The 26285-nt window shown below is 34.5% G+C and overlaps 1 protein-coding gene across 2 annotated transcripts in view; it reads right to left on the reverse strand.

The window, feature by feature from the left end:
• Window positions 1–507: 507 nt before the first annotated feature.
• The window catches only part of MARCHF6 (membrane associated ring-CH-type finger 6), a 74728-nt gene continuing 48950 nt past the window's right edge, over window positions 508–26285 (reverse strand). For both annotated transcript variants that reach the window (XM_039329231.1, XM_039329230.1), the window contains exons 17-26: window positions 25806–25906; window positions 22958–23095; window positions 20093–20294; window positions 18845–18914; window positions 16845–17026; window positions 15392–15526; window positions 14340–14429; window positions 5718–5850; window positions 3017–3152; window positions 508–2642 (exon numbers count right to left, since the gene is read on the reverse strand). In XM_039329231.1, the coding sequence (XP_039185165.1) occupies window positions 2552–2642; window positions 3017–3152; window positions 5718–5850; window positions 14340–14429; window positions 15392–15526; window positions 16845–17026; window positions 18845–18914; window positions 20093–20294; window positions 22958–23095; window positions 25806–25906 (1278 nt within the window). In that variant the 3' untranslated portion in view covers window positions 508–2551. The remainder of the gene's footprint in view (window positions 2643–3016; window positions 3153–5717; window positions 5851–14339; window positions 14430–15391; window positions 15527–16844; window positions 17027–18844; window positions 18915–20092; window positions 20295–22957; window positions 23096–25805; window positions 25907–26285) is intronic.

Genomic DNA, 26285 nt, shown 5'->3' on the forward strand with positions numbered 1-26285 from the left:
GTAGCTACAGAAACTTAACATTCTACTAGAACAATACATATTTTAAGAAATTAAACTGATTACAAATGAAACAAAGTGTTAAGCACATTTGCTAATTTCTAGCAACTTTGGTCAGATACAGACTTTCTAGTAATGTGTATTGGCAGATTTAAACATATTTTGTAATTTAATCACAGCAGGCAGAATCCAGTATTTGGCACTGTGGTAGAATTCGTATGTAAAAGCAATTTTCTGGATCTTGGGGCCTAAAAGAAGGCACAAAAGTATATAGACAAAAAAATAAAAAATAATGAAATGAAGGAACAAAATGCCTCCCTGTGTTATTGAAACAGAATACAGTATACAATTAATCTTTTGGGCAAACTTTGACATTAAACATTCTTGTACATCATTTTAAGTTATCAAATACACTTGAAGATGATCAGGTATAAAAGAAATGTTGTTCTAAGGGAAACCATATTTATAATTACTGTTAAAATAGCAGCAAACAGAAAACAAGACCAATACTTTTTCTTAACAAATTTTAATAATCATTGACCACCAGGTTGTTTGGAATAAAAACACAAATTACAAGTTACCGCATTTCTGCAAAATGCTACAGGAAGAAGCACAGCATTGCTGGCAATAACCTAGTGGAAAGACTGTTTCGATTGCTTTTTCTTTTTTAAAAAATAAAGATGTCAAGAACTAATTTTGTGCAACTGAAAGTTTATCACTAGAAAATGCTGTAATTGTGGGCAAACTATGCTCTTGCACAAAATACTGAAATTTTAATATTTGCATTTCCAAAAGAAATAGATACAAAAACTCATAGGTAAGATCTGTCTAAAGTATAGACAGTTAAAAGCAAGTGGGGGATTTTGGCTACCTTCTCATTATTACGCTTTTTAATGAGAGCAATGTCAAAAAAATCTAACAGCATCAAAATAAAAAGGCATTAATCCTTGTATTACTCAAAATGCCAAAATTGAGATAATGCTCAAAATGTCAGTAGTGGAGAAAGAGCACAACCTCATTTCTACTGTATTTTAGCATTGTGCATGAGTATAAATTATTGGAAATCTAGACTCCAAATCTTCATCCCCATCCTAAAATCATAGAACCCAAATAACTCTTTTCTTCCAGTACAAAAACATGCTGAAGACAGCAAGCTATTTGATCACATAATTTAACTACAATATATTCAGGATGCAGTCCTGAGTGGTAACACAGCTGCATAGCATTTTCTGAATACAATAAATCTAAAAAAAACTTCTCGCCATTTTTGAATAGGAAATTGCATTTTCAAACACATAAAGAAATTGAAACATTTCATATTTCATCTTGTGTTTCAGAAGTAACGACATTAAAATATATTATTATTACCTGCAAAAAAGGATTGTACATAAAAATAACTTGGAGGATAGGTTTGGTGCAATTATTGTAAAAATCAACTGATTCTTTAATGTTTCAGTTTCTTGTTCTAGCTGTTAATACTATAGTATTTAGATTCCTTCCCACATACACAAATTCATAAATCCTTCAGAATTAATTGCCATGCAAAATGCTGACCATTTCTCAAATTACAGATGCTCATTTTTAATATAAGAGAGTATGAGCTCTATGGTATACGTTGTAATTTTGGTTGTAATAAAGTTCTAACAATTCAGAAAAAGTTGTTGCATTTTTTTATCATTTACTTTTTCTGTATTTGGTAAATAAGTCAGATTTCTCCTATACTCCAATGTAAATAAATCTTTGCACATTTCAACTCATAACAAAGGAAATATTGGCTTACACAATGGAAATAAATTCTTATACAAACCTCTCAATTAACCAATTTAGATATGTCTGCCACTTTCTTCTATTGAATTTTAAGTGCGTAAAATTTCATTAAAATTCTATCTTCCAGTTCCAAAAAATTAATGCCTCACAATCAAACGATTAAAATTGTCTGAAGGAGAAAATTTGTCCTGATCCATTCTACTGTACAGTATTACAAATAAAATCACATGAAAAAAAATCAGGCAATAAAAAATGTACAACAGCTTTGATGTTATACAGAAATATTTTTTAAAAATCAAATGGAATTCATGTTTTCTTATCACAGCCATTTTACTGCTGACTGTAATGGTTATTTCATTTTCATATCCTTGTTAAGCTAGCCATTGCTATAAAAATGGAATTGATTTTTTTGAAATATATATCTTGCCTATAGCAATGTTGTTTTGTGGCACGTACGTCAACAGAACAGCAATCCAAAATAAAGTGACAACTAGATTTAATAAATTAATATTCTTTAAAGATGTACAATGAACATTCATTTTAATCCAAGGTTGTAGGGTATTGGGATATTGCTATTTACACATTTACAGATCTCAGTACTGGTAAGTTCAGAAATTGCAGATAGTACATAACCTTAACTGCTATCTGAATGCCATGAGAAAAGAAACCAAAATTAAAATATAAAAACCCAGCTGAGAAAATAGTTTGGAAATCCCAATAATAATGACCAGTCTATGACAAAGAACACAAAGGCAAGGGTAGATCAAGTAATTCCATGTGACCATTTCTATTCTTGTGAAGACTGAGGAGGTGATGGTGATGTCCCTGGTTTCCCAGTTTTTCGTTCATAATTCACAAGTCGTTGCCCAACAAGATATCTAGGATTTAAAAGAGGGTTTCTGTTAAAAAAAAAATAGTCTTCATTTCAAATTTGGTTCCAAAATGAAATACTAACTGAAGGAGCATTTCTTCACAAAAGATACAAGTTCACTGAAGTTTTCTTTAAAAAAGGAACTTCCACTGCTTTCAAGGGATACAGGAAGGCAGCATTACTACCCTAATCTAGTCAAACCACAATAAACATGAATTCTATCATTCCAAAATTTCAGGTGCTTCTGGAAGAGCTGATACTGTGAGTGATACAACGACTGTCAAAAATTCGGTCCATAGCTCCCAAGTATTCCAGTTTCTTAAACATTTAGGAGATTGTCACTATATTCTGGCATTAATAAATCTTGACTAGGATACTTACTTATCATTTTTAATATGCTCATAAAGGCGCTTGAATTGACGGACCTGAAAGGATAAGATGCCCATCAAAACTACTACCATGAGTAGAAAAGGATAAATCCGTCGTTGTACTAAATTTTGCATCTCAGGAGTGACACCTGCAAATAGTAATAGAAAAACAATGAAACTAAAAATTGGAATTCTAAACTTTTCTATTACCATTGTGAAATTTTAATGTTAAGTTACCTTTTCATTTATAATAAACTATAAATATAAACAATTATAAAAATATTAAATTTCAACTAATGTATTTTAAAATAAAGGTTGTATGTTTATTTTTATTAATGCCATCTGTATCACAGTTAAATACCTGTGACATAATAGCATTCTCAAAAATAAGAAATTGTGATTAATTGAAAAACCCAAGTGCCCAACAACTAGTCTTTTTTCTATTCACTCAAAATTGATACTCTACTATTTCTCCCTTTCTATGGATTCTTAATGATAAGACCAGGAGCTTTGTGTAAGATCCCAGTTGCCTGCTGAGATCCAAAAAGGCAAACAATACCATTTGCCTTCTTTATAAGTTTTTATTTAATATGCTGATTCTGATACTTCAGAACAACCAGACCGTATCGTAAGATTATCAGAAACTGAAACTGGCATATATGCCTAACAAAAATTTTAAGGGGGCTCATTTATAGGATCCAAAGGTCAATCTGCTTTCCACACTGGTATATCAGCTACATTCTAGACTGATAGTAATGAACAAGTGAAGCAGACTGTACTGTCCACTGATGCCAGCTATGCTTCCACTCTTCAACTTCCCAAAGGAAATTCAGCAGCTTCTTGGTCATCTGCTGGCCAAATTCATAGAAATTAGAACTAATAAAACTATGGCATATTTGAACGCTATTTTATATTGAATTTCATATTCATTCGTCCCAAATGTGCTCCTGATTCGAGAACACCTGCCAAACATGACAGGAGTATAAAGTAATTTTCTGTGTCCCATGAACTCTCACACAATCACAGAGGTCAGACGTTTCTTGTAGTTGGCCACCAGGTTTGTACACATCTCAGGAGGGATTTTATCCCACTTCTCTTTGCAGATCTTCTCCAAGCCATTAAGGTTTCGAGGCTGACATTTGGCAGCTCGAATCTTCAGATCCCTCCACAGATTTTCTATGGGATTAAGGTCTGGAGACTGGCTAGGCCATTCTAGGACCTTAATGTGCTTCTTTTTGAGCTACTTGTTTGTTGCCTTGGCTGTGTGTTTTGGATCATTGCCATGCTGAAATACCCATCCATGACCCATTTTCAATGTCCTGACTGAGGGAAGGAGGTTCTCACCCAAGATTTGACAGTACACGGTCCAATCCATTGTCCTTTTGATGCTGTGAAGTTGTCCTGTCCCCTTAGCAGAAAAATACCCCCAAAGCATAATGTTTCCACCTCCATGTTTGACAGTGGGGATGGTGTTCTTGGGGTCATAGGCAGCATTCCTCCTCCTCCCAACACGGTGAGTTGAGTTAATGCCAAAGGGCTTGATTTCGGTCTCATCTGACCACAATACTTTCATCCAATTCTCCTCTGAATCATTCAGATGTTCATTGGCAAACTTCAGACGGGCCTGTACATGTGCTTTCTTGAGCAGGGGGACTTTGCGGGTACTGCAGGATTTCAGTCCTTCATAGCATAGTGTGTTATCAATTTTTTGGGGGTGACTATGGTCCCAGCTGCCTTGAAATCATTGACAAGATCCTCCCGTGTAGTTATGGGCTGATTCCTCACCATCCTCATGATCATTGAAACTCCACGAGATGAGATCTTGCATGGAGCCCCAGACCGAAGGAGATTGACAGTTATTTTGTGTTTCTTCCATTTGCGAATAGTCGCACCAACTGTTGTTACCTTCTTACCAAGCAGCTTGGCGATAGTGTTGTAGCCCATTCCAGCCTTGTGTAAGTCTACAATCTTGTCCCTGACATCTTTGGACAGCTATTTGGTCTTGGCCATGGTGGAGAGTTTGGAATCTGATTGATTACTTCTGTAGATAGGTGTCTTTTATACAGGTAACAAGCCTAGATTAGGAGCACTCCCCTTAAGAGAGTGCTCCTAATTTCAGTTTGTTACCTGTATAAAAGACACCTGGGAGCTAGAAATCTTACTGATTGATAGGGGATCAAATACTTACTTCACTCATTAAAATGTAAATCAATTTATAACTTTTTTGAAATGCGTTTTTCTGGATTTTTTTGTTGCTATTCTGTCTCTCACTGTTAAAATAAACCTACCATTAAAATTATAGGATCATTTCTTTGTCAGTGGGCAAACGTACAAATCAGCAGGAGATCAAATAATTTTTTCCTTCACTGTATTTGGATTAGGTTTCAAGACTTATCTTTAGACATGTTCTTTGAGGATAAAAACTGGAATTTTAAATATCATCTAAGGCTCACCTGATGCCTCTCCAAGATATACCATTTCTTAATTTCTTAAATATATTACTGAGTTTTTAAGTTAAACATAAAATACAATAAATATATTGAAACTATTGATGAATGTGTTAGAAAGATATAGATATACTTGACATATTCATTTAAACTGCAGCAAATAAAGATTTGATATTTTAATAATATAATGATGACCATATAATTCCACTGTAAATCTTAACTGAATGTATGGTCCGAATATGAAATCTACATTGCCATTGCACTTACCTAACAAAGGTGTAATACCAGAAGCTACAATGTAAGGTACACAGAGAGAAAGCAGTAAAACTGAAATAACAGGTGCTGCAAGTTTTTGTATTATAAAGTGTAAGTCAATATTTCGAATTCCATTTGCATAAACCTGAAATACAAGATTAAAGATATATGAATAATGACTGTCCAGGAAGATTATATTTAGTGCAAAGCTTATATTCATAATTGGAAGAGACTGTCAATGTAAACACAGAGATGAGAGGTGGATTTTTAGTTCTATTGATTTTGGCCTCCACAAGGCTTAGCGAATATGTTTGATACACCAGGGCAACTCAAGGTAGGTGGGACTAAACAAATTGGTGGCAGGAAATTCAAGGATGCAAAATGGATTTAGTTTTATCTTTATAGCACCTAAAATTACCTAGTTTGCCAGTGAACGTAAGTGGCATGATCTGGGGATGCTCTACAGCCACCAAATGGTTTGAGGGGGTAACAAATTATACTTATTTTTTCTTACTAGGGCTCCTATGGATCAAATGGGCTGAGAAATAATGACTGACTGTGATAAGCTTCCCAGAATGAGAGCAATATTTTACTGACTGAAAGACACCTAAACAAGACTATAGTAATCATGAACTAAGTTAAGAAAATGAATGATTACCATTTAGTTGATTTACAAATAGAATACTAAAGTATATTATTCTTTCTCATTAAAGCACATACACAACTGGGAGATTAGAGCTATTTGAAAATTGATCCAGATGGAAGGAGTAATTGTTAAGGTTAGGGTTCTTCAGACCCGCTTTACTGAATGGGAAACCTCTGCTAGATCCCAATGCTCTCCATGAATAGAAAAAAAGTCTTTTCTGTTTAGAGAATGGGAAATCTGTATCCAGGCCATATAATCAAAGTTAATTTAGCTACTGATATACTAATGCTCTATTCAAAATGGACCATTTTAATTGTCTTATAAACATGAATATTCTAATAAAGCAGAGTATTTTCTCAATATTGTTGTCTTTGAGACGTGCCATATTAAGAGTTTGGAACAGATATAAAACAAGTTATCTTACGGATAGAGGTTGAGCTCCCCTGGACCCCCCTTAAATTATTTGGGGGTCGGAGGGAGAGAGTTCCCTCAGAGCCTGAGGTTTTTCTCTGCATTCCAGGATGCCTTTGTTCTGAGCTTCAGGAACAAAGCTAGACGCCGCTTCCACATCTGCATCTTAAAGAGACTTGTGAGTAAATTAAAAGCAGACGGAGCTGACCAGGAGAGATTAGAATTGTGATTGTTTGGGACTTTAACTCAGCAAAAGAATCTTCTCCACATTTCAATTTCTTGAGAAAGAAGAAGAGGATAAAATGGCATTGGAATGTTACTTCTTTGTCTGAAGAAAGACTTATATTTGGCAACAAAGTTTAGATACTGTAACAGATTTTGATTACTTATTTAAACGGCAAGAACTTTTCTTTTTTTCCCACTTTTTCTCCTTTTTGTCTTTTGGGATTCGCTTTCTCTTTTCTCTTTCTTTTGTATTATTGATTTTATAAGAGCTGGTTGCAAATTGAAAGAAAATGGCTTCAAAGCGTTTTGGAATCCCTGCTGTCCTAAAGGCTCAATCTCTTCTCCAGTAACACAGACTGTGTTGCAGACTAAACCTAAGTCACCCCCACCCTCTCCTCCACCACCGGCATTTTCACTTAAAGATTTACAAGAAGCTTTGAAAAGAACAGCGCAAGAAATTAAAGATGAAGTGGCTGATCTTTTAGACACTAAAATGAGTACAGAGAGAGCAGTGATGGCAGAGCTCCTTGAGAATAAAAATAGAGAGATGAGGGAAGATATAGTGTTTGCATTTCAAGGGCTAGCTGCTCACATTGAACGTCTGGATGACAGAGTGGATGAAGTTGTGGAAAATACTGTAAGATTAGAAAGTAGAGTTGGTAAAATTGAAAATAAGATTGATATAACACAGGATGAAGTTACTATATCACAATATAGAGATATGGAATTTGCTTTGCGAATAAGAGGATTGAAGGAAAATCTGCAAGAGAACTTGAGAGAAGAGGTGGCTAGAAACACAGCTCCTACCTTGGGATGTGAACCGGAGGAAATATTTAGAGAGATGGAAAAAAATATTTAGGATTAATTCATGGATAGCAAGACAGAGAAATCTACCTAGAGATGTGGTTATTTACTTTTCCAGAAGATCACTTCGTAATGAAATTATTCAGGCTTTTTATAAGCAAAGATTTCAAATTGCCGCCCAAAATGTTATAATCTTAAAGGAAATACCTCCAAAAATTCTTAGAAAAAGAAAGGATTTTGCTTTTTTGTCTGAGGAGCTTAAACGCCGACAAGTTCAGTTTAGATGGGAGATATCTGTTGGAATAGTGGTGAACTATGCAGGGACACGATATGGACTCAATATGATTTTAAAAGCAAAAGATTTTTATACCTCTGTTTTGAAAGCAGGCTCGCCACCATCTCCATGAGCTAAGAGAACAGAAGAGAGGCCAGAAGAACAGTTGGTTGAAGGTGCGGGAGATTTACAGGCTGAATCTATGGAACAATCTTTGGAGGTACAAGATGATCCAAAGGAACAAAGGATGACTCGCGTTGTGCATAGACATAAAGAAAAGGAACAGAAGCAGAGGCTGATGCTGGATTATCAGCCCAAGGATTGATTACAGAGCCCGTGGGAGGGACAAGACCGAAGAGATCATCAACAGCTGATCTTCAAGTTGTGTTCCAGAGGTTTCAAGCCATTAAGGATGGCAAAGTTTCTGACATGGAATGTTAATAGCTTGAATTCACCACAGAAAAGAAAAAAAGTATTTTATTATTTGAAACAACATAAGAATGACATTGTTTGTTTGCAGGAGACTCATATTGCTTCGAAGGATCAAAAGTATTTGATAAATTCCTGGATGGGATCAATTTTTATAGCTTCTGCCCTGGGAAAAAAAGGGGGAATAGTTATTTACGTAAGAAGAGATTTACCAGCTAAATTAATTGATTCTGATATACAAGGAAGATATGTTATCATTGATTTAGTATTACAAGGCAAGAAATTCCTTATTGTTGGACCATATGCTCCCAATCAACAACAAAGACAGTTCTATAAGGTCTTACATCAGAAATTAACTCAATTGGATTATAAATCTATTATCTTGATGGGTGATTGGAATGATGTCTTAGACTCAAGGAAGGACAAGAAGGGATTTTTTAAAACTTCCAACCATGCTAAATTACCTAAAGCCTTTTTTGATTTGAAAGATGACTTGGAACTTAGAGACATTTGGCGAGAACGGAACACAGAGGATAGAGATTTTACTTTTTTTCGGACAGGCATCAATCGTTCTCTAGAATTGATTTTTTTTAATTACTACTGATCTTTTTTCTAGGGTTAAGAATGTCAAGATCTTTCCTAGAACATTGTCGGATCATAGTCCTGTATGGTTGGAGTTATTTGCTGAAGACGGGAATAGAAGATCTTGGAGATTGAACAAAAATTTATTTAGATATGAGGGGCTTTTGCAGAAATGTAGAGAATATCTGAAGGAATTTTTTGTTTTGAATATGCATAAAGGTACTTCGATGGCAATGGTCTGGGACACTAGCAAAGCTTTTATAAGAGGGGTTCTGATTCATATGAATAATGCGCATAGACGTAAACAGATGCAAAAACGTAAAGAGTTAGAAGATGAGATTAAATTGAAAGAGAAGGCTTTTATTTCGAATCCATTGGATAATAGGTTAAAGGCTTCTATAAACATGCTTAAGACGCAATTTAATATGTTAATGGCTGATCAGATTGCAATTAACTTGCGTTATATGAAACATAATATGTTTTGCAATGCAAACAAGCCCGGCAGGTGGTTGGCTTATCAATTACGGAAGAAACAGAAGGCAAGGATCATACAGAAAATAGATTATAAAGGTAAAGAGGTATATCAACAAAAATTGATTAAAAAGAGTTTTTTAGACTTTTATACAAAGTTATATGGTAGTGAAAACATACAAGCTTTAGATATAGATAAGTATTTACAGGCAGCACATTTTCCTAGACTTTCAAATGAACAACGAAATGAGATGAATTGTTTAATTACTTCTGAGGAAATTATTTTAGCAATTAAACAGTTAAAGATGGGTAAGGCACCAGGTACAGATGGATTAACAGCAATTTATTATAAAATATTATTTGAAGAAATGGTAGAGCCATTAAAGGAACTTTTTAATAGTATTTTGTTGGGAGCAAAGGTACCTCCATCTTGGAGAAGGGCTTTTATATCGTTAATTCAAAAAGAAGATAAGAATTATAGACCTATATCTCTTTTGAATACAGATTATAAGATCTTTTCGAAAATATTGGCAAATAGGTTAATGCATGTTATGAAGCAATTGATTCATAGTGATCAATCTGGATTTATAACTGGAAGATATATGAAATATAATGTAAGACAAATTATTAACTTAACTGAATACTTGGATAAGAATAATCAAATTCCTGCGGCTTTGATATTTTTGGATGCTGAGAAAGCCTTTGATCAGTTAGATTGGCAATTCTTATTGAGAGTTGTAGAGAAAATGAACTTTGGGGATAAATTCTTATATGCCCTTAAGGCTATATATCAACAACAATTGGCACAAATTATAATTAATGGGGGATTAACAGAGGCATTTAAAATTGAAAAGGGTACAAGACAGGGATGTCCATTATCGCCATTGTTATTTGTTTTAACAATGGAGATTTTATTAATTAAAATCTGCGAATCAACTACAATAAAGGGAATAAAAATAAATAAGAATGATTATAGGTTGAGAGCTTTTGCTGATGATTTGGTTGTGACATTATCTCAACCGATTCAATCGGTTATGCAATTGGTGGAAATTATAACCCAGTATGGGAAAGTTTCTGGTTTTAAGGTAAATAATAATAAGACTAAAATATTACCTACAAATATGACTATGAAGGAAAAGGAAATTTTAGCTAAATTTACAGGTTTTGAAATAGTGAAAAAGATTAAATATTTGGGTGTATATATTACAGCTTCTAATGGAAAATTGTATAAAAATAATTATGAGATACTATGGGTAAAAGTGCAAAAGGATTTAAATGATTGGAAAAAGTTACAATTATCTTTATTGGGGAGAATTTCAGCTGTTAAAATGAATGTTCTACCAAAGTTTCTTTTCCTGTTTCAAATGATACCCATTTTGAAAAAAGATACTAATTTGGATGAATGGCAGAAGGGTATCAATAAATTTATCTGGGCAGGGAAAAAACCAAGAGTAAAGTTTAAGATTTTACAAGATGCTTGGGTAAGAGGAGGGCTTAAGGCGCCTAACTTGAAATTATATTATGATGCGGCAGCCCTAACAGTGATTAGTGACTGGATTAACTTAACAAATAAAAATATACTATCTCTTGAGGGATGGGACTTATTATATGGATGGCACGCATATTTGATTTATAATAAAAAAGTAGATCAGGCTTTCAAATCCCATATCTTAAGAAGTGCCTTATTGCGTGTCTGGAAGAAGTACTATTATAGGTTAAATTATAAAATACCAATTTGGGGGATTCCTGGACACGCGATAGAAGGGGTATCTAGGGGTGTGAATTTGGATAGGATCTCTTATAAGGAATTACTTTGATTGGTAGGGAGTGATTGGCAATTAAAATCTTTAGTTGAGCTAAAGCAAGAAAATATTATACAGTCTTGATTTCAGTATAATCAATTAGTGGTTAGGTGGAGTTTAGATCAAAAGGTTGGAATTACTTTAGGGGATGAGAATTTGGTAAAACAGATTAAAGATCAAAATTGGGCCCATATAAAGAGAATTTATAATATTTTAATAGAATTGGATTCTGAAATGGATCTAATTAAAGATTGTATGGTAAAGTGGGCTCAAAATATTCAGGAACCGATCCCGTTGGATACATGGGAGATAATTTGGGTTAGAAATATAAAATTTCACAGGCTCAAAATTTAAGAGAAAATTTTTATAAAATGTTTTACAGGTGGCATTTGGATCCCAGAAAGCTGTTTTGTATGTATTCTAATTTACAGCCCAAATGTTGGAGATGTGGTAGCTTGGATGCAACCTATTTTCATATTTGGTGGACTTGTAGAAATATAAAAGCTTTTTGGATTAAAATTTCGTGGAACATTCAAAAGATTTTTAAAAGAAAGATAAAGTTTACCCCTCAATTATTTTTGTTGGGTATTATTGTAGATTTTGATGTTAAAGAAACTAATTTGATGTTGAACTTAATAAGAGCAGCAAGGTTATTGGTAGGGCAATATTGGAAGAAAGAGTCCTTGCCTACTATAGAAGAATGGACGTTTAAGATGTCAAATTTAGCAGAAATGGCAAAAATTTCTGCCTATTTGAAGGATCATACACAAGAAAGATATATTTCGGTTTGGAGAAGATGGATAGATTATATTCAGAATAAATATGGGATTAAAAAGTTTCATCTACCTTATGAGTAAATTTTAGATTAGTATTGATAGTATAATAACTCATTTTAGATTTGGTATTACTATAGTTTAATTAATATTGACTTGTTTATATTATTCTTTTTGTTTTAATTTGCTTATATTTATCTTAAATGGGAGTTAAAGTATTTTATGAATTTAGTTATTTATATAGTTGGGTAATGTTAATTAGAATTTGATTATTAATTTGTAATCCTGTACTCAGCTCTGGGAAGTGGGGGAAGGGTTAGGGGGGTGGGTTTTGGGATATTGTATACTGTATAAAACTTTTCAATTTTAAAAAAAGCAAAACAAAAAAAAAAAAACAAGTTATCTTACGAAGTTGCCTCTTTTAGTATTCCCCCAAGAAGCATTTTTTAGAAAAGAAATGGTGGTGAAGCTGGACTGGTGGATGTATGGTAAAATAATATCTTTTAATTCTGGTGACCCTACCCTCACGTCTAAAGAAAAGTTAGCATTAGAAGATCATGTCTACCATTGGTTTACATACTTATAAATGAAAGAAAGATTTAAACTAGATAAAAAGAGTCATGGGTTTGACTTTGTTAAAAATGAATTGGAAATTTTATTATGTGGTAGTGATGACAATATTATTGCTAAGGTTTACAAAATGTTATTGAAATTGAATTTGGAAAGTGAACATGTAAAACACTGTATGATTCAGTGGGCAAGGAACTTTGGGTATATAATGTGATATTTGAACAATGGGAGAACATGTGGACGAAAGGCTTAAAATTCACACTAAACTATAACTTAAAAGAAAACTTTTATAAGATGATGTATCGCTGGTATTTAACAACAGATAAGTTATCTAGAATGTATAAAGATATCTCAAATGAATGTTGGAAACGTAAATGTAAAGAGGGGACTTTTCATCATTTATAGTGGACATGTGATAAAGCAAAGAAATATTGGAGCAGGATTCATATTTTAATGCAGAACATTCTTAAAATGAATATAAAGATTAACAGAAGCTTTTTTTCTGGGTCTACGAGAAAAAAACTTGGGGAAAAAATTTGGAACTCTGATTTTATATATGTTGACGGCAGAAAACTACTCTAAGCACAAAAATGGAAGGATGTTTCGATTCCCACCATGGGCGAATGGCTACAAAAGTTAATGGAATTAGCAGAGATGGCTAAATTGACTATTTTGATAAAAGAAATAAGTACTTTTGTTTCTACATGGAAGCCGCTTCTGGACTTTGTGCTTGAGGTGGGAAAAAAAGATACTTTGATTTTGGGTTTTACTGATTAGATTGATTTGTTGATATAGAAATGGCTAGTTCATACTACTATAGAAATGTAAAAAGGTGAAGTTCAATGTGAATGCTCTATTATACTGCAACAGAGGGAGTCAGAGGTCAACGGCTTTTTTCCCCTTCCCCCCCCTTTTCCACAGTTCTCTTTTCCCCCTTCCCTTTGTTCCCTATTATTTGCTTTTGTGTTTTTGTATTTTATATTATGTGAAAATAAAAAATTATAAACAGAAAAAATTTGTTGTCTTTGTCACAATAGGCCACATGAGTGATTTTCATCTGCAGAACTGTACAGGTAGTTCTTCACTTACAACCACAATTGAGCCCAAAATTTCTGTTGCTAAGAGAGACATTTGTTGAGTTTTGTCCCATTTTATGACCCTTCTTGCCATAATTATTAAGTGAATCACTGCAGTTGTTAAGTTAGTAACACGCTTGTTAAGTGAATTTGGCTTCCTCATTGACTTTACTTGTCAAAAGTTACCAAAGGTGATCACGTAACCCTGAGATATTGCAACTGTCATAAATATGAGTTAGTTGCCAAGCGTCTTAATTTTGATCATGTGACCATGGGAATACTGCATGTATTTTTCAAGTGTCATTGTATCTTCGAATGATCACTAAATGAATTGTTGTAAGTTGAGGACTACCTGTATTTTCTCCTTTCCTTTTTTTTCAGGATACTACATGATCTTCCAAATTGGCTCTGGAGCAGAATATAAGGATGTACAAGAGAAAAGGATTGCCCCTCCCCTTGCCCAGTTTTCTGAGGAAAGCAATTCCAACTAAAAAGAAATGCCATTAATTATACATTGATATATTCCATCAATATACTGGTCACTAAAGCAAACATGGTAAATATTTCTAACCTGTTCAATGACTGTTTTCAGCCACCACTGTGGCCCCATTAAAGTTATGGCAGCAATTATTTTAGCATGCAGAACACCAAGGGCCCAGTCCTATTTAAACAAAAGCAATTATTAGTTATTATTTCAATATAGAGCATTCTCTCAGTCTAATTAAGACTTAGTTAAATTAGGAAACAAACCTTGTGTGAAATATATTTATCTTGTATCTACATTAGCATAAGAATGTAAATTCAGAAATCCCCATAAAAATGATTGTTCAACTTTTGATGAAAGTTGATTTTTCTACCTTCCTACCATCTATATTAAAGTTGTCCTAATTAATGAAATTATTGATCATAATAATAATTTATAATAGATTTCTGTACAATATCTAAAAGTGATTACATAGGAGGCTTCTGTATATAAATAGAGAAAAATCCTAATCCATTCTAACACTGAAGATAATGAAATGTCTGTTAATGAAATGTCTGCAAGCAAACACCAAGCTCCGAGAGCACTAAGGATTCCACAGGTAGGATGAACTGAACACAAATATGTAAGCAGGCATGTACAGAAATGTACGGTGAAAAACAGCTAAACTATTTTATGAAAGAATTGAAAGCATTTTTCTAAGTTCATTTTCAATATTATTATTTCTGTATGTTTTCAAAGATTCACTGATTTAAGCCTAAATTTAGGATCTCAAGAAGAGCATTATCTGAAACAAGTTGTTTGGCACTTTGAAACTTTCTTTCAGGGTTAGCCGTCACATAAATTAAAGTGGATAAAGAATGAGGTCTTCTGAGTTTTGGCATCTACATGTGAAACAGCTTTGCAAGAATTTTTGATAACACAGTCTATTTCTTTAAGCAGATTTTTTTTAGAACCTTAATTGCATTATATGTTCTGCTGCTTTTAAAAGTCAACATTTTAACTGATATTAGCTTTCCTTGCTGGTTTTTATTTTTAGATCATATTTTAATTTTGTAAAAATTAATGTTTTCACAAGGTAGGCTCTCTATGTGTCTCCCTTCAATTAAAGACTAGAAACTTTAGAAGCTGCAAGAACTGACCTGCCATGGGTAGAATAGTGGAGTCTGATCCAAGGGAACTCTTAGGGGAGCAACAATGACTAGCTCAAACAAAAGTCCAAGCAAGAGTGGGACTACACCAGCCAGCAATGCAGCAACTATTAATGTCTTCATTATCTAAAGAACAAGAAAAAATAATTTTATTTATTGAGAATAACATGATGTGCTGTTTTTAAATAGACAAGTGTGTACATAAATAACATTAAAATCAAGAGGAACTCAAACATATATAAACTTGTGCAGATGCATAAAATCAGAATTATAAGAGACAAATTCTTTACTTAGATCAGATGTATGATAAAATTAGCATGTCAGCTGGGGTCAAAGCAATGGCATCATGTCATCAAAGAGGGCACAATTTTCTGTTGATGATTTTTTTAAATTCTCTTTTTTCCCTCTGTGTTAAGGCTACTGGAGACTTATGACACTAACAGTAATCCAAAATTGTTGAGTAATTTCTGTTGACTTTCACTCAGAAATTCAGCAAAAAAACTCTATTCTTTTGTATCATGATTCAGAGAGTAAGAGTTCTGAGGCAAGCTTGATCTTACTTGCTGCTCTGCCCTTTTTTTGCCTGGATAATTAGATAGAATTGAAAAAAATACAGATCCAGTGAGATGCCAAAGGGTCAAACAGTATCTCTTTTGTGTCTGTTGTTGTCTGTTCCATCCAATGTTTTTAGAATTTTTAAAAAAGATTACAATAATCCTTGCTTAATGACCAGTTGCTTAATGATCATTCAAAGTTATGACAGCCTTGGAAAGAGTGCTTTACGGCACTCTTTTCTCTACCAGCCTACCAGTCACTCAGTGACCCGAGTTCCAGTTGTGGTTGTTAAGCAAGGATTACCTATATTTTAATCCCAAGATTAAATGGGAAATAATATGTTCCAATCCAAAGCATGCACAAATGCCCCACAGGCATTTTTAAAAGTAATATATAAAATTATTTTCTAATTTCTTTTCTTGTATTTTTAATATTTTTTTCTTTAAGATTAAAGATTGTCTTGTTAATTATATATGTATAAAATAAATAAGAAAATAAACACTGAGAACAGTTTTTTTCTGATGCTCAACTGGAATTCTACCTGACTGGTAACATTTATAAACTAAAATAATGGAGAATATCTATGGCAGTTGTGGCAGATTGGTGACCAGAGGTATTAACCGTTTATTTATGCTTTATCCATATCGGCACTGATTTTGTGACTGAGAAGTTTATAAGAACCTCCAAAATTATACTCTTAAAATTCCAATATTGTGAATACTTGCATTCAGACTGTGTGGTTTTTCAAATTATTAATATTAGTTTTCTTATGCGGCTTTCCTGTTTCCAAGAAACATTTGTTATAATTATAGCATGATCCAGGAGACATGGTCTCACTGCATCTGCTGAATTCTTTTTCTTTAAAAAAAAGAACGTTCTAACAACTTACCATGAGGGACCATTCTTTTACCTTCTGAAAAATCACTTGACGACCTTGTGGCATCCAAGCAACAAGCACCGTCACAGCCCTAATTGTTAGCCAGCAAACATACAGTCCACAAGCAGCGGTATATAGTTCATGGATTTTAGCAGTTCCTGTCCAAAAAGACATCAGCCAGCGGCCAGCAAACACTGAAAGCAAAAAATTATTAATTATTGCTAGTGAGTCTGTGTTATCTTATGGTCATAAAATAATATGGATCCAAACACTTAAAACTCATTCCATAAATGTAGTGGACTAGTCCAGTAAGTTGTCTGCTGCAAACATTTTATTAAATTGAAGACAATTTCAATAGCTGGAGGTCCATTGTTTAATAAAGGAAGGTCCTAGAAAGTTATTGTAAAATTACTTTTTATTGATCCAAACAGTATGTATTGCAAGTACATTGCATAGTTGCATTACGCACAAAAAAAATGGATGCTTGCAAAAACACTTGCCACTCTTTGTTCTACAGTTAGTTTCCTCTGAAGTCAAAAGCACATCCAGCATTTTTCTAGGAATCTGAGTACCAGATTGATTACTTATACAATTTTGTATATTACTGATTTACAACGCTCTTGGCGGTTTGCAATAAAAACAAATTTAAAGTCCAAACATTTAAAGTAAAAGGAGTAATTAACACTAACAGTTAAAATGAACAGTTAAAAAGTCTGAATAAAAAAAATATCTTTTGAAGGCCTTTTTAGAAGCCAATAAAAATGTTAGGCAGCAATCCCAAGACTTGGAGCAGCAACACAGAATAACTTGATTTCAACCTGCCACCAAACAAGCAACTGTGGCTGAACCAATACATGCTGAGATTCATAAAGGGGCATTATCTAATACAACTTGGGCTGGCCTAAAGAAAGACTAGAATTCAGTTTCTGTTCTAGCACCCTAACTACTAAATTTATTTGTTGCTATCCTTTTAATTATTTTTACAAATAACTCAAGGCAGCAAACATCCCCACAACAGCCCTGTGAGGTGGACTGGATTGACAGAGAGTGAGTGGTTCAAGATCTCCCAACTCTCATAGCTAAAGTAGAACTCATGGTCTCTTGCTTATAAGTCTGGTGCCTTTACTACTAGATCAAATTAATTCTCACAGCTGTAGTTGGTAAATCACCTGAAACTGATAAAAAGCTTTTGTAGCCATTGCCTCAATCGAGGTAAGTATGTATTTCAAATTCTCAGTGTATTTGCTTCTCATGGGAGCAGATAATCTGATTCAAAAAGGCAAATGGACTATGTCTCTGGAATTATGGCCATTCACAATAAGCACCTACATCTTGTCTGGATTCCATTTCAACATTCTTTCTTATCTTGTTACTGATTGCAAATACCATTTTCTGACAGTGTCACAAAAAATAGATATGAGTATCAGTCCACATATTGAAAACATTCAGCTGCAAATTTCTTGATCTCCCAATACCTTCATATAGACAGTGCAAAAGATTGAGAATGAATGGAATCCTGAAACATGATTTAACAGCTCCCTTTTGACATAAAAATTGCCTCTGAGCAATATTATCTTAAGTCTGGCTCTGAAATAGGAATGGAATTATCACAAAGTCATGTCTCCTATTTCCAAATTTCTCAAGGGTTCCAGAAGTATACCATGGTTAACCGTACTTAGAACTGCTAATAAATCAAACTAATAGAATTACATCTCTAAACAGAGATAATCTATCAAATTGACCAAGATAGAATTAGTGCTGTAGTCTTCAATGAAACAAATATGAATGGATCATGGAATCTGCTTCCTACAGGACTGATTCAATTAAGAAGCCACCACTCTTCCCAACCATTGGAGGTTAGAGATCTGTCTATAGCTGTGCATCTCTGAGAGGTCAAAAGGAAGCATTTTAAGAAGAGGCCTCATTGTTATAGAAACTACACAGCATAACATGCAAAATTAATGAAAAATTAAGTGACCAAAATGAATACCTTGTTATTATGAAATGCATACCTGGTAATGTAAGGCAGATAAGACTTGCAATCAGGAGTGTTATACACATAAAAATGATCAGCAAAAATATCTGAAATATAGAAAAAGTAATTAATTTAATACAGGTATCTATATATATGAAAAATGAGATTAAAGAAAGATTTATAGTAACCTCACAAATCTCATGGTTCTATATTAACAAATAAGCTCTATTAGCATGATGTACTCTCAAATAAATCTGAATTGCTGGATAGGATACCTTATTTTATAAATCAAAATTATGTTTGATTTTATGAATCAGACCATTAGAGTTTGTTCCATAAGCCATAACAAAGCAAACAATGCTTAGTCTGTTGTATGATTCTAGCTTCCGTGTCTGAACAGCTGAATATGACATAATTTTTAAAATTTCTTTTAATCTTTGTTAGTGCAATTTGAGCACTCTGTTCCTACAGACTATAATCTCCTAGCATTCCAAGAATCAAAGTAGCTTTTCATATAAAAAGGATGACAAATTTCAATCCTTCTCTGAAATATATACGCATACTGATTCACACATGGCTAGAGGATTAAGGGACTTTAAAAGATGCTGTATGCTTGCTTCTGTGTGAGAAACCAACGTGAACTAGTTAAATGCTGTCTCAGCCTATGATTTTGTTAAGAAGTTGTCTAGATTTTTCCAGCCCAAGTCCTTACAATCCTGGTAAAATGCTAAAGGTAAAAGCTTCCCCTATCTGGTAGTGTTAGACTCTAGGGGAAGGTGCTCATCTCCGTTTCTTAGCCAAGGGAGCTAGCGTTGTCCCAAAACACTTCCATGGTCATGGGGCCAGCATGACTATACATATCGAGGTGCACAGAATGCTGTTCCTTCCTACCAAAGTGGTCTCTATTTATCTACTCGCATTTGTATGCTTTCGAACTGCTAGCTGGGCAGGAATTGGGGCAAATAACAGGCGCTCAGGTCTCAAACCTGGGCTGTCCACCTTCCATCTGACAAGCCCAGCGTCTTAATCGCTAAGCCACTGCACCTTTAACACAGAAATATTCCCTTTATAATTGTTTCATTATATTCCACAAAAAAAAGGGCCAGCCAAGTATGAATATTGTATCAATCCTAACACAATGAGATTCAAAGTGAGTATAAGCTAAAGAGACAGATGATATTATACCCTCTTAAAACTACAACCCTAAGAATTAATTTCTGCAGATAGGAGAAACACAGAATAAAGTAGACACTAATTAGTTATTCTAGATATTAAAACAGCTTACCCTGAGTGGAAATTTTAAAGGCCGGTGATAAGGCTGAAAACCAACAGGTCCTCCTTGTTGTAATATGGCTTGGTGGGCTGCATGCAGACCTTCTCCTACAACTGGAATGGCATTATTATTGCGAGCTGGTTGGTTATTAGGCGGCTGGTTTGCATTGTTTTCATTCTCTTCCTGGTCTCCCAGTAAGTAAGAATGAAGATCCCTAATACAAGATTTAATAGTATTTAATTGAATATATTAACATGAAAAGAATAAAAATGACAATAAGCAACAAAATATGAATAATCTATTTTCATGGCAGATTCAGACATGATTATATTCATTTATTTATTCAATTTCTATAGCCACCCATCTCAAATAAGTGATTCTGGACACTAAAGCTGTCATCTTAATTAAGTGGAATGTTTAAAAGAAGCACTGTAAAACAAACTATAACAACAACAACAAAAAAACTAATCATATGTAGTTTCAGGAAAACAGTCCCTTCCCCTTTATTCTGTGCCTTCAGGTCAGTTTTTTACTCCTGGCAATTGTGTGGAAAAGCCTTGCAGTTTTCTTGTCAAGATTTTAGAAGTGATTTTCCACTGCTTGCCTTCTAGGGCTGAGAAAGGGGGACTGGCCCAAAGTCACCCACTTGACTTTGTGCCTAAGGCAGGACTAGAACTTATGATCTCCCAGTTTCTACCTTGATGCTTTAACCCAGGGGTGTCAAACTGCCAGCCAAGAGGCCGGATGCGTCACGTTAAAACTGCGCCCACCCCATTGTCGGCAATGACATTGCAAGTTTGACCCCCCTGTCTTAACCACTACACTAAGCAAAAACATTATCAAAGAGATAAATATATGAGATTGCTGCAACTTCATATTTATTCCTTAAGGTCAAAATAACAAAAGATGCCTAAGTCTGCAACTGCAGCACCACATAGGATAATACCTGACTATTGCCATTACCATTCAGGGAATTTTCTACAACAATTGAGCAATATATGCACAGTTATATTCCATTTAAATTAAACAAAATATTGCTTTCATTAAGTGAAAGTAAATGAAAGTTGCTTAACCTTTACTGGTCCAACCTGAAGTCCAATACACAAACATTACAGGTAGTCCTCGACATAACCACAAATGAGTGCAAAATTTTTGCTGCTAAATAGATCTTCAAAAAGCAGCTGGTTCATTGTTCATCCTTCCTACACAGTGGAAGCCATGTGGTGTAATCCTGGAAGCAGGTGCCATTTTGGGAACAGCCACATTGTGGCCACTCTGAAATTACACCCACTTCCGGGATGATATCATGTGGTCTCCCCTATGTAGAAAGGTTACACAGCTGCTTCCCAAAGATCTACTGCAAAGATGATGGTACATGATTGAGAGGGTGGGGAGGACCAGGTGGTGGGACCCAGCAGAGTGGGAAGTAGGCCCAAGGCCTGTGGGGAATCCAGTGAGAGGAAAAAGCAGAGCACAGGATGCCTCAGAGTTGGGGAGGGCTGGGCCAGGCCACGTGTGAGCTGGAGAGGTACTGTAGTGCTAGGCCTCCTAGGGCCTCTCCATTCAACCTACCCCATTTGCACAATGACTGCAACAGGAAAAGCAGGGATGGGGGTTGTTAAGCAAGCCAATCACATGGGTACCTTGCTTAAAGACTGTCAAAACCTGTGACCATAAGGGGCAAGCTCCGTTATGGTTATAAGTCAAGAACTACCTGTATTTATCCTCAAAGTTTTAGACTAGCTGAAAGGGTCAAAATACAGGTGGTCCTGGACCTATGACCATAATTAGGATGGGAGTGTTTGTTGTAAGTCATTGTGCTCCTAAATTTTACAACAATTTTTACTGTGGTGGTGAAGCAAATCACCAGTTATTAAGCAAATCACAGGGTCATTAAGCAAATCCAGCTTCCCCAATGGACCTTTTTTCATTTTTTTGGGTCAGAAACTGATAAAAAAGATTACAAATGGCAATCACATGACCATGGGGGCAGTGCAACAAGAGGTCATGAGTCATTTTTTTTAAGGTTGCTGTAACTCTGAACAATGAATAAATGAATAGTGGTAAGTTGACTACCTGTACTACTCCCCTCCCCCCAAGCTACCTCAAAGTACAGGTAATCCTTGACTTACAACAGTTCATTTAGTGACCGTTCAAAGTTACAGCGTCACTGAAAAAAGTGACTTAAGACCATTTTTCACACTTATAACCGTTGCAGCATCCCCATGGTCATATGATTTATATTTGGATGCTTGATAACCGACTCACATTTATGGCAGTTGCGATGTCCTGGGGTCATGTGATCCCCTTTTGCGACCTTCTAACAAACAGAGTCAAAGGGGAAGTCAGATTCATTTAACAACCGTATTACTAATTTAAGAACTTCAGTGATTCACTTAACAAATGTGGTGAGAAAAGTTGTAAAATGGGCAAAACTCACTTAACAAATTTCTCACTTAGCAAGATAAATCTGGGGCTCAATTGTAGTCGTAAGTTGAGGACAACCTGTATAACATATCACATAAGAAAGAAAATGGGAAGAAAGCCTCAAAAATATCAAAAATTGGGAAAACAGGTTATGTAGGAAGCAATTAAAATATATTCAAATAGATAATATTCAAATAGCTTCATACATCCCCACCCAGATACAGAATGTATATTTTAAAGGAATAAAACAATTTCTCTCTTGCATAAGCTTAAAATAAATACAATAAAAATGCTGCATAGCAATTTATACTGCTTCATTTTCAACAAATGCTAAGCCCTAATATGTATATTTTTTTGAGTTGGACTGTAAAGTAGACAAACAGCTTCAATTATTTAAGTCACAGAAAGTTTAACTCAATCATTTGAATGGACTGAACTCTTCATACTTACAATAAGAAACCAGCAGTAACAGTCCATCCTCGTACAAGCCCCTTCAGCCACTGCCTTGTGTGCCCTTGTTCAAGCAAAGCTGGTAGAACCACTTGAAGCAAAAGTAATTCTAAGGAAAGTTCACTTACAGGAGCATCACTGTGGGAATAAAAGAAGCTGACATATTTTAAACAAACTCACTGTCTTACTGATGCAAGTCTAATTGTATTGATGCAATTATATCATTGGTTGCATTTTTTTTTTAAACATTGTTAATTGTGGGCATTCCTTCTGAGGCAAAATTAAATTAAGTGTTGCATGTCTCCCGCATGACTAGCATGATCCAAATTAGGATACAGATCATAAAGTCTAAAAATATCCTTCAAATGATACAAGTCTGCTCATATACCGTATATGAAAAAGGAAGAAAAAAATTATCTTTCATAAATAACTGTTTGGTTCAAATATAAAGGTATTGTTCAGTGGAAAACTTGGATTTTCTTGTTTTTATTTTGGTTTCAATTAACCACATTTAAGTTTTATATATATATATATATATATATATATATATATATATATATATATATGTATATGTATATGTATATGTATATGTATATGTATATGTATATGTGTATATGTGTATATGTGTATATGTGTATATGTATATGTATGTCTTTGGTTGTTCGGGTTTTCTCCCGCAGGAGAAAACCCAAACAACCAAAGATCTACATACAAATACCCGCGAAAACCTCAGAAAACAAATATATATATGTATACGTATATATATGCGTTAGCCTAGAAAAGTACCAGGCCCAGACAAGATAATTCCTTCTTGCGTGAAAGCTTGTGCTGATCAATTGGTCCCCATCTTCACCCGAATCTTTAATAAATCACTAGAGATGTGCTGTGTTCATTCTTGCTTCAAATGCTCTACTATCATCCCAGTGCCAAAGAAACCCTCCATCAAAGAATTGAATGACTATAGACCGGTTGATCTGACATCCGTAGTTATGAAAAACTTTGAAAGGTTAGGGCTAGCCCATCTGAAAAACATCACAATCCATTGTTACACCCCTTGCAATTTGCCTACTGGGCAAATAGATCAGCAAATGATGCTGTTAATATGGCATTGCACTACATTCTACAACATCTTGAATCTCCAAAGACCTATGCAAAGGTCCTTTTTGTATATTTCAATTCAGCATTCAATACCATCATTCCACATATTCTTCTCACTAAACTAAATCAGCTAGCCGTGCCTGACTACACCTGTAAATGGATCATAAGCTTTCTAACCGACAGGAAGCAGCAAGTGAAACTAGCAAAATCACATCAGATACCTGTACAATTAGCACAGCTCCCCCCCCCCCCAGAGCTGTGTGCTCTCTGCACTTCTCTTCTCTCTATATATCAATGACTGCATCTCAAAAGATCCCTTTGTTAAAGTACTTAAGTTTGCAGATGATACAACAGTGATTGGCCTCATTCGAGACAACAACGAATCGGCATACAGATGGGAGGTTGAACAACTAGCCTTTGGTGTGACCAGAACAATCTTGAATTGAACACACTCAAAACTGTAGAAATGACTGTAGACTTTAGGAGAAACCATACTATTCTACAACCTCTTACAATACTAGACAACACAGTATCAACAGTAGAGACCTTCAAGTTTCTAGGTTCTATAATATCTCAAGATTTAAAATGGACACCTAATATCAAAAATGTAATCAAAAAAGCATAACAAAAAATGTTCTTCCTATGCCAACTCAGAAAACTCAGACTGCCCAAGGAGCTTCTGATACAGTTCTACAAAGGAATTATTGAGTCTGTCATTTGCACCTCTACAACTGTCTGGTTTAGAACTGCAACCAAACAAGACAGACACAGACTTCAATGAATAGTTAGAACTGCAGAAAAAACAATTGCTACCAGCCTGCCTTCCACTGAGGACCTGTATACTGCACAAGCAATAAAGAGAGCTATGAAAATATCTACAGACCCCTCACAACCCGGACATAAACTGTTTCAACTTCTTCCCTCAAGACGACCCTATAGGGCAGTGTTTCTCAACCTTGACAATTTTAAGGCATGTGGACTTCAACTCCCAGAATTCCACTGGCTGTGGAATTCTGTGAGTTGAAGTCCACATGCCTTAAAATTGTCAAGGTTGAGAAACACTGCTATAGGGCATTGCATACCAGAACAACTAGACATAAGGACAGTTTTCCCCCCCATGCTGTCACTTTGGTTAACAACTAATTCCTACAACACTGTCAAAATACTTAGTAAACTGCATTAATATGATACTCATCTTTCCTATTACCTATCCATATCTTCTTATGACTATAACTTTGCTGCTCATATCTTACAATTTATATTGGTTTTTTTGTACCCTAGTACGATTTTTGTTGTTTGCTTAGCTATTACTCTATGTCTATCACTAAGTGTTGCATCTTATGATTTATGATGGTTGTATTTCACGATTTATGATTAATGTATTTTCATGTTGTATATGATCATGATTATCACTATTTCCTGTATGTACACTGAGAGTTTATGCACCAGAAACAAATTCTTGGCCAATAAAGAATTCTTATTCTTATTCTATTCTATTCTGAAAGTCAAGAACAGAAAACATGATTTGAAGAGTTTCCTACAACTAAATTTTGTTGTGGGAAAGATGATGAAAGGGGAAACATATGACTCTGAGATCCATTCACATATTATTAAATCCATGTTTTAACATCCATTCAAACGAGGTAAATATTAATCAGTACTGTTATCAATTCACAATTATATAACCAGCAGTTCACTCAAATAAACACACACAGAGCTACCAGCTATGAAATGAAGTAATTTATCTTACCTGTAGAGCATTACATTATATGGTAGAAAGTGAGGCAGCAGATATTTAATAATTCGTATAGGAAGCCAAAGCATGAGCAAAACAATTGAGCCAAAGACAATCTGAAACAACAAAAATAAAAATAAATTCTGAAGTAACTTTTCCATATTTAACTTCAATTTAAAGCAAATTCAAAATGAGCTTAATTCATATTACATTTTTGAAGACAGCAAACTTCTTTCCCCTTTCTTAGCTTCCATTCTTTTACTGCCATAGTTTGCCCTAACTTCAAAATTAAAAAAATGGTTGATAGATTTTGACAGAATCAAAATCCAATGTTAAATTGTAATTTATTCTTTTTAGATAAACAAGAATTAGCCATACTATCCTTTGCAAACAATTTTTTGCAATGGAGACAAACCAATTAAGAGAGAAAAAAATGCCAATGCATAGTGAGTTCTCTCTAAGAATTTCAAGTATTATCAAAATCCTGCTATTAAT

The sequence above is a fragment of the Crotalus tigris genome, unplaced genomic scaffold (assembly GCF_016545835.1).
Source record: "Crotalus tigris isolate CLP2741 ecotype Arizona unplaced genomic scaffold, ASM1654583v1 scf7180000024391.5723578, whole genome shotgun sequence".
In the NCBI taxonomy this organism is placed as follows: Eukaryota; Metazoa; Chordata; class Lepidosauria; order Squamata; family Viperidae; genus Crotalus; species Crotalus tigris.